Below are 19,698 nucleotides of genomic sequence, written 5' to 3'. Positions count from 1 at the left end.
ACATTCTCACATTCTCAAAAGGGTCACTGATTTGGGAAAATTTCTTTTTGTATTGTGCCTTTGTAGTTCTTTCTTTCTTTCTTTCTTTTTTTTTTAAATCTCCTGTTTCAACAGAAAACAAAACAAAAAGAAACACAAAAGCAAAAGGATTACAAACCTATAAACTGGTTTGTAACAACTGTGGATTCTTTTTAGTTCACAAGACCAAGGGAAGGTGCTTGGCATGGGTTTTGTGGACCTTATTTGCTCTTACTGGTGTGACAGAATGTTTCTGCATTTCACAACAGGAGTGTCTGGTAAGTTTCAAGTGGTCTAGGTTGTCCTGTAAGAGCCCTGATGGTGCAGTGGTTGAGTGTTTGACTGCAACTAAAGGTCCGTGGTTCAAATCCACCAGCTGCTCCATGGGAGAAAGATGTGGCACTCTGCTTCTATAAAGACTGCAGCCTTGGAAACCCTACAGGGCAGGTCTACTGGGTCCTATAGGGTCTCTATGCGTTGGAATTGACTCAATGGAAACTTTTTTTTTTTTATTTTGGTTAGGTTGTCTTGTAAAGCTCAGTCTCATTTCATATGTAAATTTTAGTGCTCTTTCAGATCTAGTGTTGTGACTGGGCCCATTATCAGTTTCCTAAGAGACATTTTAAATGAAACCAGTGTATCCTTTTAGAAAGCAAATAGAGTAATAATAATCTGATCCACTTGATTCACAATCTCCATTTCAGATGGTCTGTTGATGTCTTCCTGCCCCATTAACCTCTGGGAAAAGGGAAGGAGTAACTGGCTCATTGTTGCTCCTGAGCAGGTTCTTCTACTTGGTGTGAAGCAAGTTTTTCTTTCACTAAAATACACATCAGAAGGAATAAGTCTTATACTTCTTTCACTCTGGATTTTTCATTTTTCAAAAGTAAGGCTAGCATTCTAATTTTGTTCTGGTATTTTTCAAAACTTTTTAACTGTGTAGAAATGTTTTTATAATCTGGTACAGTGGACCTCTTGGATTTTCCAATCTCTGCCAGTTTGGCTATTTCTTGTATTCATTCCTATATGTCTTCAGGACTACACTCAAAGGCCGTTTTTAAGCAGTTTCCTTGGCCGTATTTTGCTGTAGGCACCATTTCCACCACTCTTTTCTTTACTTTCCAAAGCATTCCCTTGCCCCTGTGTCCTCCCAAGGCACCAAATAATGGTTTAGTGGCAGCACCGTGGGCACACAGTGCCTTCCTGACCTTTCCTCTACATCTAAGAAACTATAGTGATGAAGGACTTTGCAGGAGGGGCTGGGGGAGGAAGAGAGAGAGAAAAAAATATTTGAATCCTGCTCCATAATTTTTACATGCTCAACACAGATGGTTCAAAGGAGTTTTTTTTTTAAAATTATTGTCCCTCTAACCCAGGATTGCTTTTCATTGCAATGAAAAAGCTTCCTTCAGGCCTATGAAATAGCTTAAAGTACAACAAACCAGGTAAGGAGTAGGAAGACTACAGGGAAATGGAGCCATGCGCATATTTTTTGATGGGGAACTGGTCAGTGTTGATGTCCTTAGCAAGCCTGCATAACCACTGGAAACCAGGGAGTATGATGGTGCATTACAGCCTCATTTAGACAGTCATTTTTTTTCTCTTGTGTTTGTTCCAGGGAAGATGGTGGATTTTCCAGGGTATACTCTATCTGGTGCACTTGCCTCCTTCTTCTTCATACTGCTGACCATGAAGCTGTCAGGTAGGATTTCCTCCTTCCCCTTTCTGGACTCTCATATGGCCTAGGGATTCAGTCCATATGCAGAATTCTAAACTCAAAAAGGCTAGTACAACATTTAAGAATTTGCATTCATGGGCCAAAACAACTCTGCTTGAAAAAGGGCTCTTCCACTTCCAACTGTGTCACCTTTGGAAAGTTACTTGAGCACCTTATGTCATAGTTTCCTTGTCTTTAAGATAGGAATAATAGCAGTACCTGTGTCTCGTAAGTGATCACAAACTTTAAATTAAATGAAATGATACATGGAAAGCACTTTATTCATGCCTAGAACATATTAAGTTATTCATCCATTCTCCTGCTTCCACTTAGGGGGCAAAAAAAAAAAAAAAAAAAAAAGCACCATTATTTAAGCTACGTAGAAATACTTGGAAATAAGAAACTAGAAAGGGACTTTCGAGAAATAGACTTGTAAATTTCAAGTAGCTGAACTTCATTCATTAAAACATTGTACCATGAAAAAAAGGTTATGAAAATTCAGTGTCAAAGGATACCAGACTTCCAAGAAAAATGCACCATGGCAAAGTGGGAAAACATTGAATAGGGATTCAGGAAACACACACTCCAGAACCAGTGCTGCCACAAGCCATGTGATGTGATGAGGCTATCCTCCCTCCTTTGTACCTCAGTTTCCCAACCTGTACTAGAAGGCAGCCCAATGGTATGACTTCAGTTCAAGCTTTATGTTTAGACTCCATCGATGATGAATTCCACTTCAGTCTGTAGTGACCATTTGGGCGGCATCTATTTGATAACGAGTAGCAACCAAGCAAGTTGAGGTTCTTCTTAGGAATCTACAGAAAGCGCAAATGACCCTGGAACATTTTATGATGCGAAAGGGCATAAATAGGCAACTTGAAATTATTAAACAAAATAGCATCCAACATTATTAAATATTGTTGATTTGTAATTAACAATTATGAAGAGGCCAAAAATGACTTAAAATTTGATTGGAAAGTTCAAAATATCTAGACAAACCATTGTCTTTAATCTCCCAGAAGATATTCTTGGAAGAAATAGATTGTACAGCCTGTAATAACTAGAATCTTGCCCTCTCCAGGGAAAAAAAAAAAAAAAAGCCCAGTTCCTTAGTAAGGACGAGAGAAATCCTGAAAAGCTAAAAAATCTAATGAATGGATTTATAAACTAAATTTTAGGAAAGGTGATTATAACAATAATAAAGTTATTATTTTAAAAATTGATTTACATATTATGTTGTTTGAGAATAACAGCAACCCTGGGATGGTGGTTTTAGATGGTTTAGGTGGTTTAAAATGGAAGAAACTGAGGTTCCAAGCCTCCAAGGGTCACTGCGAATAATGAATTTGTCTCCAAATCACACAGATGTAAGTGACATATTCAGCACTCATGCTCACATTTTTGAACTGCATGTTATTTTAGTATACAAAATCATGTCTGTAACAACCAAAATGTGGAAATTATCATGCTACATTTCTCTAAAAAATTGAAAATAAAGCCCTCCCTCCTCTAGGTCCTTCCGTTGCTGACAAGCATATTGAGCCACAGTTGGCCTCTCTTTTTCACTCTATTTTGTAGATGACTTTAAAGTGATTAGTCCTGCCTATCTTATCCTGACCAAGGTCGGGGAAGATGCCCTACTAACCTGTCAACTCCTCCCCAAGAGGACTGCGATGCACATGGAGGTGAGGTGGTATCGCTTGGAGCCCAGCACACCTGTGTTTGCATACAAGGATGGGGCTGAGGTGACCGAGATGCAGATGGAGGAGTACAGAGGCCGGGTAGAGTGGTTAAAGGATGACATTGCTGAGGGAAATGTGGCTCTGAAGATTTACAACATCCAGCCATCCGACCATGGGCAATACTGGTGCCGTTTCCAAGAGGGAACTTACTGTGCAGAAACAAGCTTGCAGCTTGAAGTAGCAGGTGAATATCTGGAAAAAGATATAGGACCTCAGAGGGAACAGTATCAATGTGTGGTAAGATTATTGCTGGTTGAAGAATTCCTTTTAATCACCAAGGCAATTCCCAGAACCCAGTCCTTGACTCTGATTCATTTGAAGGCAGGTAGTTCTGAAGTCTTCAAAGCAAGCTCATTTATAAAATATTTTCCTAAATTTAATTTTCATGGTTTTGAGTATTATTGAGAATTATTTCAAGTCTATGATATGTAGTCATTAGCAGTTTTGTTCAGGCATGAATTCACGCAAGGTTGGTGTGCAAGAGCAAGTCAATTTCTGAGTGAGTCTAGCTGACCACCCAGCATCTGTATCCCAGTAGAATTTCTTCTCCACCTGACCTCATATATGCAGTAACTGAGATGTAAAAACTGTTGCTGTGTGTCATGCATTCAGTTAGAAAGCTAGTGATGTGACTGAAGAGGCTAAACACATTGTGTTTTTATGATGATTATCATATGATAGTGTTCAATGATTAGATTACTATATATTAGTGTTCAGTGAATGTTTCTGGAACATATCCAGTATGAATGGCAATGTTCCACAGAACGCTATTGTACTAGCCGAGAAAGAAGGAGTGGGCAAAAAAGGATAACTGAATCTGTCTTATGGAAAAAATTCTGAAAAGTAAAATGTCATGTGGTTCCCTAACAGGAATAGCCCTTCTATATGCAAAACAGAAAGTAAGGCAAATTATTTTACTAACCAGGGAAATAGTTCTCTAGCAGATGCTGTTTCCTTCTTTACTTCCTACAAGGGTGTTTCCTTACCCATAATAATAATTATTACTGCTATTTTGTTCAAAGTGATTGACAATGGACGGAAGAGTGGGGAATGGGGGACATACTAGCACCTTTCACTATCAGGGACATCTGAAAATATGCCACAGATTTTCTAAGGTTCTTGGTAAAATGACTGAGTCTCTTTCCAGAAGCAGTTGATAGAATCAGAATTCCCATCTATGGAAAATATAGTCACCTTTGTTTGGGTTTGGGAGTTGTAGCATTGAATAACACTACAAAGGAATTTCATGAATGTATTAATCATTCTAAACGAGGATTTCTCAAAAACATTTTTCCCACTGAATGGATTACTTAGATACAAGAATTCCTCATGGAGCATCCCATTTCATTTGCCTCAGTTTATCTACTTGCTTCCCAAGATCAGAACCAGCAATGAAAGGAATGGGAAAAATAGCTCCTGTGGTAGTGATTTTTCACTTTATAGTAAATATCTTCTTTAAAATGAAGCCAAGAAGTCATCCAAAATATCACAGTGCTGCCACAGATAATATTAAGACGAACAAGGCAGATTTCTGGCGTGGGAGAATTCCTCAGTAAATTACACAAAAAAATCATGTGCAATAATAGAGACTTGCTATGAGTCGGAATCGACTCGATGGCACTGGGTAATCAAAATGTCATATCTCCCCTCTCTCTTGTTCCTCTGTCTGGATCTAAAGAATGATACTGCTCAGGTGCTAAAATTGAAAGTTCCGGACTGGGGAACAAATAAATGGGTCTGAACTCCAGTTTGAATGGGAAGAAGACCTTGGACCACTTTCTGCTTCCTGGTCCCTTGACCCCCTGCCCTCTCCCTATGATCAACACCTCTGAGTGTCAGTCACTATAATTTATAGCTCCATGGCTCCAGACCTCAGGACTGTGACTTCCCTTCACAGGTCTGGGATCTAGCCCTGAAATCCACATGGAGGGGACTGTGGAAAGTTGAGTCCAGCTTGTGTGCACTGCAGAAGGCTGGTACCCAGAGCCCCAGGTGTATTGGAAAAATACCAGGGGAGAGAAGATACTGAGTCTCTCTGAGCACTACATCCAAGATAAGGATGGCCTATTCTATGTGGAATCCACTCTTGTGGTCAGGGATGCCTTTACAGAGACCATGTCCTGTGTCATCTACAGCCCCATTCTCAGTGAGGAGAAGAGGTCAGCCATCTCTATCCCAGGTCAGCACTCAAGCCTCTTGGACCAGCGTGCTTTAGATTAACAGGAGATGTTCCAGAGACTGTTCCATAGATTCTAATGACTTTTATCAAGAAAAATATATGATGTCTACTAATATGCTTTAAAAATCTATAAAACATTTGTTGTTGTTGTTAGGTGCTGTTGAGTTGGTTCTGATGCACAGCGACCCTATGCACAACAGAACGAAACACTGCCCAGTCTTGTGTCATCCTCACCATCGTTGTTATGCTTGAGCCTATTGCTGCAGCCACTGTGTCAATCCATCTCTTTGGGGGTCTTCCTCTTTTTCACTAACCTTCTATTTATGATTAGAAATATATACAGTAAAGTTTGATCAAAGAGCTGTTAAGCTGTTCGTTTATTCTCAAGTTCTTTTTGTTTTCCTTTCTACACTTATTTTTTTTAACTCACATTTGTGTACATCACATTGTAAAGAAATAAAACTATATTCTTCTAAGTAAAATGTTTTTCTATTCTATATTGTGGTGATCACTAGATGGAGACAGCAATTTACATAATAGCATCTTAATTAAAGCCTCCTTTATAAATAGCAACAAAAACAATTACAAAAAAAAACCCAATACAATGGTGGAGAGTTAAGTGTCTTATCTTACTATAAATTACGGCATTGATGAAAATGATTTTTTTCAAATAAGTTTAATACCTGAAAAAGTTATCGTAATAAATTCTTTAATGATAAAGATTACATCTGTATCTATTTCTTTCTAACTATCTATCAACTTATCTATCTAAAAACGCACTCTCAGTCATGTAACCATTATTGGCTTAAATAACTTACAGCTGCCCTAAGAGCTTTGTGACATCTTGTGTATTTAGGTATAAACATACAGTTATTCATATAAATGGATATAGAAAAAATTAAATGGTAATGTATAACATATAAAAGATAATATACATATATAAATATAAAGAGATTATATATGTATTTATAATATCTCAGTTTGAAATTATAGTAGATAATTGTCTATGTCCACATATTCTCAAACTTTCTATGTCTTTATGAAGTGAACATGTTTTATTTTTACAATTCATAGTTAAACTTCATTATATTAATATTGGCATAAACAAACAGAATCATGAGGTGGCAGAACTGATATCATATTTGTTGTGCAGAGAAAAGGAAAATCAGCTGGAATAGCCAGGTGATTGGTGGGAAGGGATCGACGTTGTTCTGCCTTTCATTTTTTTTTTTTTTAAGAATTGCATTTTCTACTAGAAGTAGAACTTGCTATTATCTTGTTGAAATTAGTTTCCCTTCTTTTCCTTAGACCAAATTCCTCAATATGTTATTCTCTTTCTTTTTCAAACTCCAGACTGAACTGGGTAAGTAGGACATGCTGACACACACCAATGTAGGGGAGCCTGTTTGGTCCATGCACATCGGAGCTACTGAGAGATCTGCCTGATCAGGATGAGACACTGAGGCATGACTTGACCAAGTCTCACGTTCAATTAGTACCAGAGGGGGTAGGCAAATTGCAGGCCTCCACAGCCTCCTTCAGGGGTCTTCCCACTGCGTAACCTGGTAATTTGGGGGGTCATGGAGATTCCAAGGAGACTCAGATGGATGCTTATAAGGGGCATGGTTATCATCTCTGCTCTGTGTGGGGAGTGTGGGGATGGCACAGGACAGTAGGCAGGCTCCGAAGGACCTTTTAAAGAATTTCTATAGTGAATGAGGGCAGTGTCATCACGATGCCTGGTGGTGTCACCCACCACCTCCACCCTTAAACCCTACAATGGGTTCTGTACCAGGTCCTCACCCCAGTAATAAGTAGTCCTGTCCTCATTACTGGAAACATTGGTGGCATAGTGGTTAAGTGCTACTGCTGCTAACCAAAAAAGGCTGGCCATTCAAATCCACCAGGCACTCCTTGGAAACTCTGTGGGGCAGTTCTACTCTGTCCTATAGGGTCACTATGAGTCAGAATTGACTTGACGGTGATGGATTTGGTTTTTGGTTTATCCTTATTACTATCAGTAGTGAGCTGTTACTTTCCCAGGTACAGCCTGGGACCCTGTGACTGGGTCAATGATTTTCCTGCTTGATATTTTTTTGTTTTTTCCAGCTCTTACAATTGGACTGCAGGCATGATTTTTTGTACTTAAGTTGTTTAAAAAATAGCCAGCTGATGCTTGAACTACGTTTCGTTTCTCCTTTAACTCTGTCTCCCTTCTCCCAAGCCATGACAACCAGTCTTCCCTCTGCTCACATGAATAACTGTATCTCTCTTCCTCTCCTTCCACCAATGCTCTCTTCTCCATCACTTCACCTGTGAAAGGAATATGTATGTATATGTGTGTGTGTTTTTGAGGAGAACTGGGTGGCAAACACACTCTAATCTCTGTGAGAGTCTAATGTGACACATTGGACCCCATGGGACCATAAAGATAAAGGGAAGGGCCTCAGGAAATCAAAAGTAACTTCATAATCTGACAGTAGAGGCACCCTATGAGCCTTACCCTTTAGTCTGATCTCCTTCTGCCTGGGGCAGCATTTGTACCTGATAAGACAGAAATTTTAACTGAAAGAGTTTGTTAGTTACAGGTCAGGAGTTCAGCCAGTGTGTGGGGCAGGATGACACACGTCTCTTCCCTCAGGAAGATTTTAGGTGAAGAGTCACTCCTCTGAGTCCTGCCAGCCAACTTGAAATGTCTGTTGGAGGCCCCATACACAAAATACAATCTAAAGTCATGCTGTTCCATTATTCTGAGTAACAGAGTATCTCCCTGACATCCAGGGACCGTGACGAAACAAGATGGAGACATGGAGCTTCCCTTTACTCCCTGTTAGATGGGGAAAGAGGGCTTTCCCGTCAAGAACTTTGAGGGTGTGCTGTGGGGATTGAAGAGACCAGGAACTTCACAGCCTCCTCTGTGTTATCCTCATGAGTTAAAGAACCAAAACCAAACTTGTTTCTGTCAAGTTGGTTCAGACTCATAGTGACCCTACAGGATAGAGTAGAACTGCCCCGTAGGGTATCCAAGGCTGTAAATCTTTACGGAAGCAGACTGCCACATCTTTCTCCCAAGGAGTGGCTAATGGGTTCGAACTGCCAGCCTTCTGGCTAGCAGCTGAGCACTTAACCACTGCGTACCAGTGCTCTTCCTCATGAATTAGAGACTCAGAAATGAGGACCCACCCCAAAAGGCCACCAACAAACAGCTCTGCAAAGAAGTCCTGAGACTAAAATCCCAGTTCCTACTCTGACAAATAGTATTATCAGTGTATAAAAATATAATGACTAGCTTTTTGAAATATGAATTGTACACGGGGAACTGTAAGTGCTTTAGAGGAATTATTTCATTTTATTCTGACAATGGCTGTAAAAGTTAATAGTTGTATCATCATTTAACAGTTGGGAAACAATTCTAGAGACATATGTGGTTTGCCAAAAAAACACTAGCAAATTGTGATGTTTGCCTTTGAACCTATGTCTGTCTAATTTAAGAGTGTGAGTTCTTAATTACTCATGTGTGATTTTGACAACTCTCTGATCCCTATTTTTCTCATCTTTGAATTGAACAGATTGAATCTAATCTTTTAAATTTCAGGTTCTGTGAGTCTAGATATACTATAATATGATTTAGTGTATGAGAAATGGAATAGCCCACTTAATCGAATATGCTGATTGAAAGGTTATATATGGTGCGACCAGATTATCAGGTTTCACTCCGAAAGGGATTTAATTTTTCAGTGAATATTCAAGAGACATTTTAGGAACTTGCATCCATTTCTCAAAAACTTAGCTTGTATAGAAGTAAATAATCTGAAAATTAGGATTTTGTTGACAGTGATTTTCCTCTCTAGGAGGGTACCCTAGCAGATTTTGGCTAATGACATATGGATGCATTTTTTCTTTGGTCATGGAGTCTTATCTAGGCAATCTGCAATTTATGTCTATATGTCTCTTATAAATAATCATACCATATGTGAAAGCATTCTTCTTTAATAGAAAATTTGAATAAAGGAAAACAGGCATGGCCAGAGCCTGATGAGAATTAAAAAGGTAATATCCCTTGGATCCAGGAAAGCCCTCAGAGAAAATCTTCCCCACTCCCCACAATGGGAGGATAAGATTCCTTTTGTGTATCTATGGCTGTTCTAAACTTTGTTTTAACCGACCTTCACAATTCTTGCTCTTATAATGTCTCTCAAGATCATCTGAGAGCAGTGAACTGGGTGTGTGTCCAGTGCCCCACATATATGGGACCTTGGATTTACAAGGTACTATAAAAACAAAACTGAGGGAAGAATTTCTTCAGATTTTATTTATTTATTTTTTTAATAAGTTTTATTGTGCTTTAAGTGAAAGTTTACAAATCAAGTCAGTCTCTCACACAAAAACCCAGATACACCTTGCTACACACTCCCAATTACTCTCCCAGTCTTTAGGTAGTCTTTTTACTCTTTTTTTTTTTTTTATTAACTTTTATTGAGCTTCAAGTGAACGTTTACAAATCAAGTCAGTCTGTCACATAAAGTTTACATACATCTTACTCCATACTCCCACTTGCTCTCCCCCTAATGAGTCAGCCCTTCCAGTCTCTCCTTTCGTGAAAATTTTGCCAGCTTCCCACTCTCTCTATCCTCCCATCCCCCCTCCAGACATGAGATGCCAACACAATCTCAAGTGTCCACCTGATATAATTAGCTCACTCTTCATCAGCATCTCTCTCCCACCCACTGTCCAGTTCCTTTCATGTCTGCTGAGTTGTCTTCGGGGATGGTTCCTGTCCTGTGTCAACAGAAGGTCTGGGGACCATGACCGCCGGAATTCCTCTAGTCTCAGTCAGACCATTAAGTCTGGTCTTTTTATGAGAATTTGGGGTCTGCATCCCACTGATCTCCTGCTCCCTCAGGGGTTCTCTGTTGTGCTCCCTGTCAGGGCAGTCATCGATTGTGGCCGGGCACCAACTAGTTCTTCTGGTCTCAGGATGATGTAGGTCTCTAGTTCATGTGGCCCTTTCTGTCTCTTGGGCTCTTAGTTGTCGTGTGACCTTGGTGTTCTTCATTCTCCTTTGCTCCAGGTGGGTTGAGACCAATTGATGCATCTTAGATGGCCGCTTGTTAGCATTTAAGACCCCAGACGCCACATTTCAAAGTGGGATGCAGAATGTTTTCATAATAGAATTATTTTGCCAATTGACTTAGAAGTTCCCTTAAACCATGGTCCCCAAACCCCCGCCCTTGCTCCGCTGACCTTTGAAGCATTCATTTTATCCCGGAAACCTCTTTGCTTTTGGTCCAGTCCAGTTGAGCTGACCTTCCATGTATTGAGTGTTGTTTTTCCCTTCACCTAAAGCAGTTCTTATCTACTAATTAAACAATAAAAAACCCTCTCCCTCCCTCCCTGCCTCCCCTCCTCGTAACCACAAAAGTATGTGTTCTTCTCAGTTTTTCCTATTTCTCAAGATCTTATAATAGTGGTCTTATACAATATTTGTCCTTTTGCCTCTGACTAATTTCGCTCAGCATAATGCCTTCCAGGTTCCTCCATGTTATGAAATGTTTCAGAGATTCGTCACTGTTCTTTATCGATGCGTAGTATTCCATTGTGTGAATATACCACAATTTATTTACCCATTCATCCGTTGATGGACACCTTGGTTGCTTCCAGCTTTTTGCTATTGTAAACAGAGCTGCAATAAACATGGGTGTGCATATATCTGTTTGTGTGAAGGCTCTTGTATCTCTAGGGTATATTCCGAGGAGTGGGATTTCTGGGTTGTATGGTAGTTCTATTTCTAACTGCTTAAGATAACGCCAGATGGATTTCCAAAGTGGTTGTACCATTTTACTTTCCCACCAGCAGTGTATAAGAGTTCCAATCTCTCCGCAGCCTCTCCAACATTTATTATTTTGTGTTTTTTGGGTTAATGCCAGCCTTGTTGGAGTGGGATGGAATCTCATCGTAGTTTTAATATGCATTTCTCTAATGGCTAATGATCGAGAGCATTTTCTCATGTATCTGTTAGCTGCCTGAATATCTTCTTTAGTGAAGTGTGTGTTCATATCCTTTGCCCACTTCTTGATTGGGTTGTTTGTCTTTTTGTGGTTGAGTTTTGACAGAATCATGTAGATTTTAGAGATCAGGCGCTGGTCGGAGATGTCATAGCTGAAAATTCTTTCCCAGTCTGTAGGTGGTCTTTTTACTCTTTTGGTGAAGTCTTTAGATGAGCATAGGTGTTTGATTTTTAGGAGCTCCCAGTTATCAGGTTTCTCTTTGTCATTTTTGGTAATGTTTTGTATTCTGTTTATGCCTTGTATTAGGGCTCCTAGGGTTGTCCCTATTTTTTCTTCCATGATCTTTATCGTTTTAGTCTTTATGTTTAGGTCTTTGATCCACTTGGAGTTAGTTTTTGTGCACGGTGTGAGGTATGGGTTCTGTTTCATTTTTTTACAAATGGATATCCAGTTATGCCAGCACCGTTTGTTAAAAAGACTATCTTTTCCCCAATTAACTGACACTGGGCCTTTGTCAAATATCAGCTGCTCATATGTGGATGGATTTATATCTGGGTTCTCAATTCTGTTCCATTGCTCTATGTGCCTGTTGTACCAGTACCAGGCTGTTTTGACTACTGTGGCTGTCTAATAGGTTCTGAAATCAGGTAGAGTGAGGCCTCCCACTTTCTTCTTCTTTTTCAGTAATGCTTTGCTTATCCGGGGCTTCTTTCCCTTCCATATGAAGTCGGTGATTTGTTTCTCTATCACCTAAAAAAATGACATTGGAATTTGGATCGGAAGTGCATTGTATGTATAGATGGCTTTTGGTAGAAGAGACATTTTTACTGTGTTAAGTCTTCCTATCCATGAGCAAGGTATATTTTTCCACTTAAGTAAGTCCTTTTGAATTTCTTGTAGTAGAGCTTTGTAGTTTTCTTTGTATAGGTCTTTCACATCTTTGGTAAGATTTATTCCTAAGTATTTCATCTTCTTGGTGGCTATTGTGAATGGTATTGATTTGGTTATTTCCTCTTCGATGTTCTTTTTGTTGATGTAGAGGAATCCAAGTGATTTTTGTATGTTTATTTTACAACCTGAGACTCTGCCAAACTCTTCTATTAGTTTCAGTAGTTTTGTGGAGGATTCCTTAGGGTTTTCTGTGTATAAGATCATGTCATCTGCAAATAGAGATAATTTTACTTCCTCCTTGCCAATCCGGATGCCTTTTATTTCTTTGTCTAGCCTAATTGCCCTGGGTAGGACTTCCAGCATGATGTTGAATAAGAGCGGTGATAAAGGGCATCCTTGTCTGGTTCCCGTTCTCAAGGGAAATGCTTTCAGGTTCTCTCCATTTAGAGTGATATTGGCTGTTGGCTTTGCATAGATGCCCTTTATTTTGTTGAGGAATTTCCTTCAATTCCTGTTTTGGTGAGAGTTTTTATCATAAATCGGTGTTGGACTTTGTCAAATGCCTTTTCTGCATCAATTGATAAGATCATGTGGTTTTTGTCTTTTGTTTTATTTATGTGATGGATTACATTAATGGTTTTTCTGATATTAAACCAGCCTTGCATTCCTGGTATAAATCCCACTTGATCGTGGTGAATTATTTTTTTGATATGTTGTTGAATTCTATTGGCTAGAATTTTGTTGAGGATTTTTGCATCTATGTTTATGAGGGATATAGGTCTGTAATTTTCTTTTTTTGTAATGTCTTTACCTGGTTTTGGTATCAGGGAGATGGTGGCTTCATAGAATGAGTTGGGTAGTATTCCGTCATTTTCTATGCTTTGAAATACCTTCAGTAGTAGTGGGGTTAACTCTTCTCTGAAAGTTTGGTAGAACTCTGCAGTGAAGCCATCCGGGCCAGGGCTTTTTTTTGTTGGGAGTTTTTTGATTACCGTTTCAATCTCTTTTTTTGTTATGGGTCTATTTAGTTGTTCTACTTCTGAATGTGTTAGTTTAGGTAGGTAGTGTTTTTCCAGGAATTCATCCATTTCTTCTAGGTTTTCAAATTTGTTAGAGTACAATTTTTCATAATAATCTGATATGATTCTCTTAATTTCATTTGGTTCTGTTGTGATGTGGTCCTTTTCGTTTCTTATTCGGATTATTTGTTTCCTTTCCTGTATTTCTTTAGTCAGTCTAGCCAATGGTTTATCAATTTTGTTAATTTTTTCAAAAAACCAGCTTTTGGCTTTGTTAATTCTTTCAATTGTTTTTCTGTTCTCTAATTCATTTAGTTCAGCTCTAATTTTTAGTATTTGTTTTCTTCTGGTGCCTGATGGATTCTTTTGTTGCTCACTTTCTATTTGTTCAAGTTGTCGGGACAGTTCTCTGATTTTGGCTCTTTCTTCTTTTTGTATGTGTGCATTTATTGATATAAATTGGCCTCTGAGCACTGCTTTTGCTGTGTCCCAGAGGTTTTGATAGGAAGTATTTTCATTCTCGTTGCATTCTATGAATTTCCTTATTCCCTCCTTGATGTCTTCTATAACCCAGTCTTTTTTCAGGAGGGTATTGTTCATTTTCCAAGTATTTGATTTCTTTTCCCTAGTTTTTCTGTTATTGATTTCTAGTTTTATTGCCTTGTGGTCTGAGAAGATGCTTTGTAATATTTCAATGTTTTGGACTCTGCAAAGGTTTGTTTTATGACCTAATATGTGGTCTATTCTAGAGAATGTTCCATGTGCACTAGAAAAAAAAGTATACTTTGCAGCAGTTGGGTGGAGAGTTCTGTATAAGTCTATGAGGTCAAGTTGGTTGATTGTTGTAGTTAGGTCTTCCGTGTCTCTATTGAGCTTCTTACTGGATGTCCTGTCCTCCGAAAGTGGTGTGTTGAAGTCTCCTGCTATAATTGTGGAGGTGTCTATCTCACTTTTCAATTCTGTTAAAATTTGATTTATGTCTCTTGCAGCCCTGTCATTGGGTGCACAAATATTTAATATGGTTATGTCTTCCTGATCAATTGTCCCTTTTATCATTATGTAGTGTCCTTCTTTATCCTTTGTGGTGGATTTAAGTCTAAAGTGTATTTTGTCAGAAATTAATATTGCTACTCCTCTTCTTTTTTGCTTGTTGTTTGCTTGATATATTTTTTCCATCCTTTGAGTTTTAGTTTGTTTGTGTCTCTAAGTCTAAGGTGTGTCTCTTGTAGGCAGCATATAGACGGATCGTGTTTCTTTATCCAGTCTGTGACTCTCTGTCTCTTTATTGGTGCATTTAGTGCATTTACATTCAGCGTAATTATAGATAAATAAGTGTTTAGTGTTGTCGTTTTGATGCGTTTTTATGTGTGTTGTTGACAATTTCGTTTTTTCACATACTTTTTTGTGCTGAGACGTTTTTCTTTGTAAATTGTGAGATCCTCATTTCCGTAGTGTTTGACTTTGTTTGTTGAGTCGTTACATTTTTCTTGGCTTTTATCTTGAGTTATGGAGTTGTTATACCTCTTTGTGGTTACCTTATTATTTACCCCTATTTTTCTGAGTAAAAACCTAACTTGTATTGTTCTATATCGCCTTGTATCACTCTCCATATGGCAGTTCTATGCCTCCTGTATTTAATCCCTCTTTTTGATTATTGTGATTTTTTTACATATGGACTTCCATGATTCCCTATTATGAGTATTTTTTTTTTAATTAATCTTAATTTGTTTTTGTGATTTCCCTATTTGAGTTGATATCAGGATGTTCTGTTTTGTGACCTTGTGTTGTGCTGGTATCTGATATTATTGGTTTTCTGACCAAACAATATCCTTTAGTATTTCTTGTAGCTTTCTTTGGTTTTTGCAAATTGTCTAATCGCTGCTTCCCCGTATTTGTTCGTTTTCCGTCTCTAAATCTCTGTTTGTTGTTCAGGGTTCGTAGATTGTTATGTACTTGATCGATTCACTTGTTTTTCCGAGTCTTTGTTGCAAGAGGGATCCGAGGTAGCGTCTCCCTAGTCCGCCATCTTGGCCCCGCCTCCCAGATTTTATTTTTGAAAATCCAATTGAAACTCATACACAAGGCCAAGGGTGGAATTGGCTCCAACATCTTCAAGTCTCATACCTCCCCTCCTTCACTTATTCTGTAAGGTTATCTAATGGCTTTATGCAGACTGTTTTGCTTAATCCCACAACATTCTTGTGATTTTAGTAGTTATCTCCCAATTTTATAGTTTAAGGAACTGAGGTATAGGGAGTAAGAAATAGTGTAAGGCCATCCAGATTAGGATGTTAATTTTATTCTTCAAGTTTAAACTGCAATATTATTTTCTTATTGTAGTGTAAACCGAATAAAATTATAGGTAGGAGCAGGTGAGTTAGTGATAATTTTTGGGACTGACACACATCATGGTATGGTTCTACCTTGAACAGGGACAATCTCTATTCTGACTCTACCAAACCCCACACCTCTCCAAAGAGTGGCCTTGAACTTCACAGCTTCCCATGAATGTCTCTGTGTTGCAAAACCCATTAGAGATGTTTTTGCTGATGAAACCAGTTGTTCCTTTTTGAGTTTTTTTTTTTTTTTAATTGTATTCAACAGCTTCCTTACAAGTGATAGGACCTTCCCAACCCATCCTTGTCAGAGTGGGAGAAGACACACAATTAACCTGTTATCTGTCCCCCAAGGCTAATGCACAGAGCATGGAGGTGAGGTGGGTCCGAGCCCACCGTTATCCTGCTGTTTACTTGCATATGGATGGGGAACATGTGGCTAGAGACCAGATGGAAGAATATAGAGGGAGGACAGTGTTGGTGAGTGACGCAATTGATGAGGGGCGACTGACTCTGCAGATCCACAATGTCAGGACTTCAGATGATGGGCAGTACTGGTGCCTTTTTGAAAAAGATGGTGTCTACCAGGAGACCAGTTTGGATCTGAAGGTAGCAGGTGAGGATTCTAGACAGATATTTTGATTCAACATCTGTTACTATTGCTTTAACATGCTAGTTACTGGAAATTTTCTGACACCTGAAAATTTTCTTAGTGCACATTCATTCTTCAAATCTATATCAGACCCTCCAATGTTAAGTAGCTGTGGCAAATTGATTTTACAATCATTCAAAGAGACTCCAGGCTTTGGTTTCTTGGCTTCTATTCCCCAGGTTTGGGTTCTTCTCCACTGATCACCATGAAGAGATGGAAGGATGGAGAAATACAGCTGGAGTGCTCTTCAGATGGGTGGTTCCCACAGCCCCACGTGCAGTGGAGGGACATGGAAGGAAAGACAATACCCTTATTTTCTGAGAACATGACTCAAGACAGCCATGGGCTGTTCCACGTGGAGACATCTCTATTGGTCAGGAACAGCTCCATTGTGAATGTGACCTGTTCCATCAGCAACTCCCTTCTGGGCCAAGAGAAAACAACAACTTTTTCTCTTTCAGGTTGGTAATTCCATACTTTCCTTTCAGCATTGAGAAATAAATATGAAGACTAACCCAGATGTACTAGTTTTATCGGTCTTAAAAAAGAATATTTTCTTCTATCTGATGACGTATACACACTCACACACATATTATTTGCTGTCTCTTGCACAGCTTGTCTTCAGGAGGCTTAGGGATCCTACTCCTCTGAATTTCTCCCTCATATCCCCAACTAGAGCCCTAAGGGTCTATTGTTGGGTATACACTAAATTCTAATGATTAACTCTATTTTCACTATACCTACATAATCTCTTCTTCTGATGTGAAAACAGTTACAGTGCTCCCCCCGCCCCCCTCCCCATAGTGGACTTTCTCTTGGATTAGAAAATAATTTTCCTTTAACACCAACTTCATGATTGTGGTCTGGGTAATTTTACCCTTTCCCACTCCAGTTACCCCAGTGCCTGGGTGGTATAATTGACAAAGAAAGGGAAAAAAGAATAATATGTGTGTGAGTGAGTATTTCTAGGAGAAAAAAATCAGTAAAGCTAGATATAAAGTTATAGACTTTAGTCAGCTTTCATAGGAAGAGAAGGAGCAGGAGGAGCAGTCTAGCTCCTTGAGAGGCCCAGTTGTTACCCTCTTTCCAGCCAAGGAAAGCTGCTCAGATGAAAAGAACTATCTTAAGATTTTTCCAGTTTCATGATTTAGTGGAATTCTCAGGTTTCATTTCAGATTTCAGAATGGCTTATTCATGGAAGATACTGCTTATTTTGGCAATATTGCTTCTTGTTGGAACCGTAAGCCTGAACAGGAGAAAAAGCTATAAAAAAGGTAAGTTAGGTAAACAGAAACAGTAGGGAACATGATTTGCTGTGGCAACCTTACTGCTTACTTCCACCTTGCTTCTCTTTTTGGCAGTTATATATCAGAGGCATTCAATCAATATTCAGTAATTTGTGAAATGCACAAGACCCCAGGGCTTATGTTCATGTTATCAAGGATCAGTCAGTGTCAAAGAGGATCTGAGTTTACAGTGACAATAGAAGCAAAAAGATTAAAAAGTAATTTGATTTCCTAGTGCCCATTCGAAAGAGATTTAAGGAAGAACAAGAAAAAAAATTAGAGGAGTAGCCATCTTTGTTCTCTAGGCTGAGAGCTGAGATTTAACTAGAATTTATATTCTGTTAGCATGAACATTTCACTAAGATCATTAAAAATGTGAAGGCTTACTCTTTGGTGATTTCTACCGTATAGGTGAAAGACCCCTCAAGAATTGAGAGGCTGCTTTGTGTGTTTAGAAAGTTCTTCCACCTGAAATTTCTTATGTTATTGAACCTTTTGCTTGCTTGTTTAGCCTCAATATCATAAAATTATTTTTTTCTAATGCTCCTTCTCCCAAAAAAAAAATAAAAAAAGAAAATACTGATTTTTATTGGAATGGATTTTCTTTCACTACAGTGAATGTGACATTGGATCCAAACACAGCTCATCCAGAACTCATTCTTTCTGAGGGAAACAAACATGTGACCCATGGATGTACCTGGCAGAAGATTCCAGACATCCCACAGAGATTTGACTGCCCTGTGTGCTGGGCCAAGAAGGGTTCAGGTCAGGGAGGTAGTACTGGGAAGTAGAGGTTGGTGATGGGACGGGATGGTTCCTGGGTGTTGTCAGCTATGACGTCATGAGGAAAGGATTCATCTCTGTGTCTCCTGAGAATGGGTTCTGGGCAATGGGTTGCTATGGAAACGAGTACTGGGCCATCACCTCTCCTCCAACCCTTCTCTCCCTGAATTTGACCCCTGGATGTGTCAGAATCTCTGTTGACTATGCCTCTGGCCACCTCTCCTTTTACAACATGACCAAAAAGTGCCCTATCTACACCTTCACCAAATGTTCATTCTCTGGAACACTGCACCCCCTCTTCATTCTTTGGTCCCCTGATGCAGAGTCTTCTGACAACTACCCTGCATCCAGGGTATCCTCTGTAACATCTATAAGGAAAACAACCACACCGGATTCTGGAAACCAGGATGGTATTCCGAGTCCCACTTCTTTCCTTCTTTCACCAGTTGCTCGAAGGGGGCTCACACGGTCATCACAGGGCCAGCTAAAGAGTGCTTTAACCTCACTCCGGCTTCGCATATGACCTGGAGACTGATCTCGTCAAAACCCAGGCTAACCCAGGCTCTCTGATATCCTGCCTGCATCATTTTTTTTTTTTTTATCACAATCTGATATCTGATAGCTGAGATGAACTTAGAAAATCCAAAGGGAAATGCAGTTTAGCCTAGAGGAGGAATGCTCAAACATTTGATCAGTTTCTTTAAGAAGGTGACAATGAATTATCCATGTGAGTGGGCTGAGGAAGAAAAAATACAGCTAAAAAAGGATGAGAGGAATAGAGGTGGATATGAGGAGGAAAAACCTGATCTCTGATATAATCTTGACCTTCATGAAGTGTTGTAGAATCCCTGCTCTAGAGTTTTTGAGAAAGTTACTAGAGGATATGGAGTAGGGAAAATTTTTAGGAATTCTAATCTAGGAGAAAGATTAACTATGTATTAATTTTATTTTTAGAACAAAAATAAAGACTATAATTAAAAATTAATAATTATAAAAAACAAAAACAGTAAATGAAATATATAATAAAGTGTATTTTAAAGTCATAATGAGCTAAGAGAAACTAATTT

At 39.0% G+C, this 19,698-nt stretch overlaps 1 protein-coding gene across 1 annotated transcript; it reads left to right on the top strand.

Annotated features, from left to right (window-relative positions):
- Positions 1-1,287: 1,287 nt before the first annotated feature.
- Positions 1,288-18,639, top strand: BTNL2 (butyrophilin like 2). The gene is given in 8 exon segments (XM_003421051.3): positions 1,288-1,720; positions 3,314-3,661; positions 5,375-5,656; positions 7,168-7,200; positions 16,191-16,526; positions 16,742-17,023; positions 17,738-17,836; positions 18,464-18,639. Coding segments are annotated over 8 exon segments (1,635 nt in total). The 5' UTR covers positions 1,288-1,641.
- The last annotated feature ends 1,059 nt before the right edge of the window (positions 18,640-19,698 follow it).

This window comes from Loxodonta africana, chromosome 1 (assembly GCF_030014295.1).
Source record: "Loxodonta africana isolate mLoxAfr1 chromosome 1, mLoxAfr1.hap2, whole genome shotgun sequence".
Taxonomy (NCBI): Eukaryota; Metazoa; Chordata; class Mammalia; order Proboscidea; family Elephantidae; genus Loxodonta; species Loxodonta africana.
Note: the sequence above shows the minus strand (reverse complement) of the source record. Positions and strands in the feature narration are given on the sequence as shown.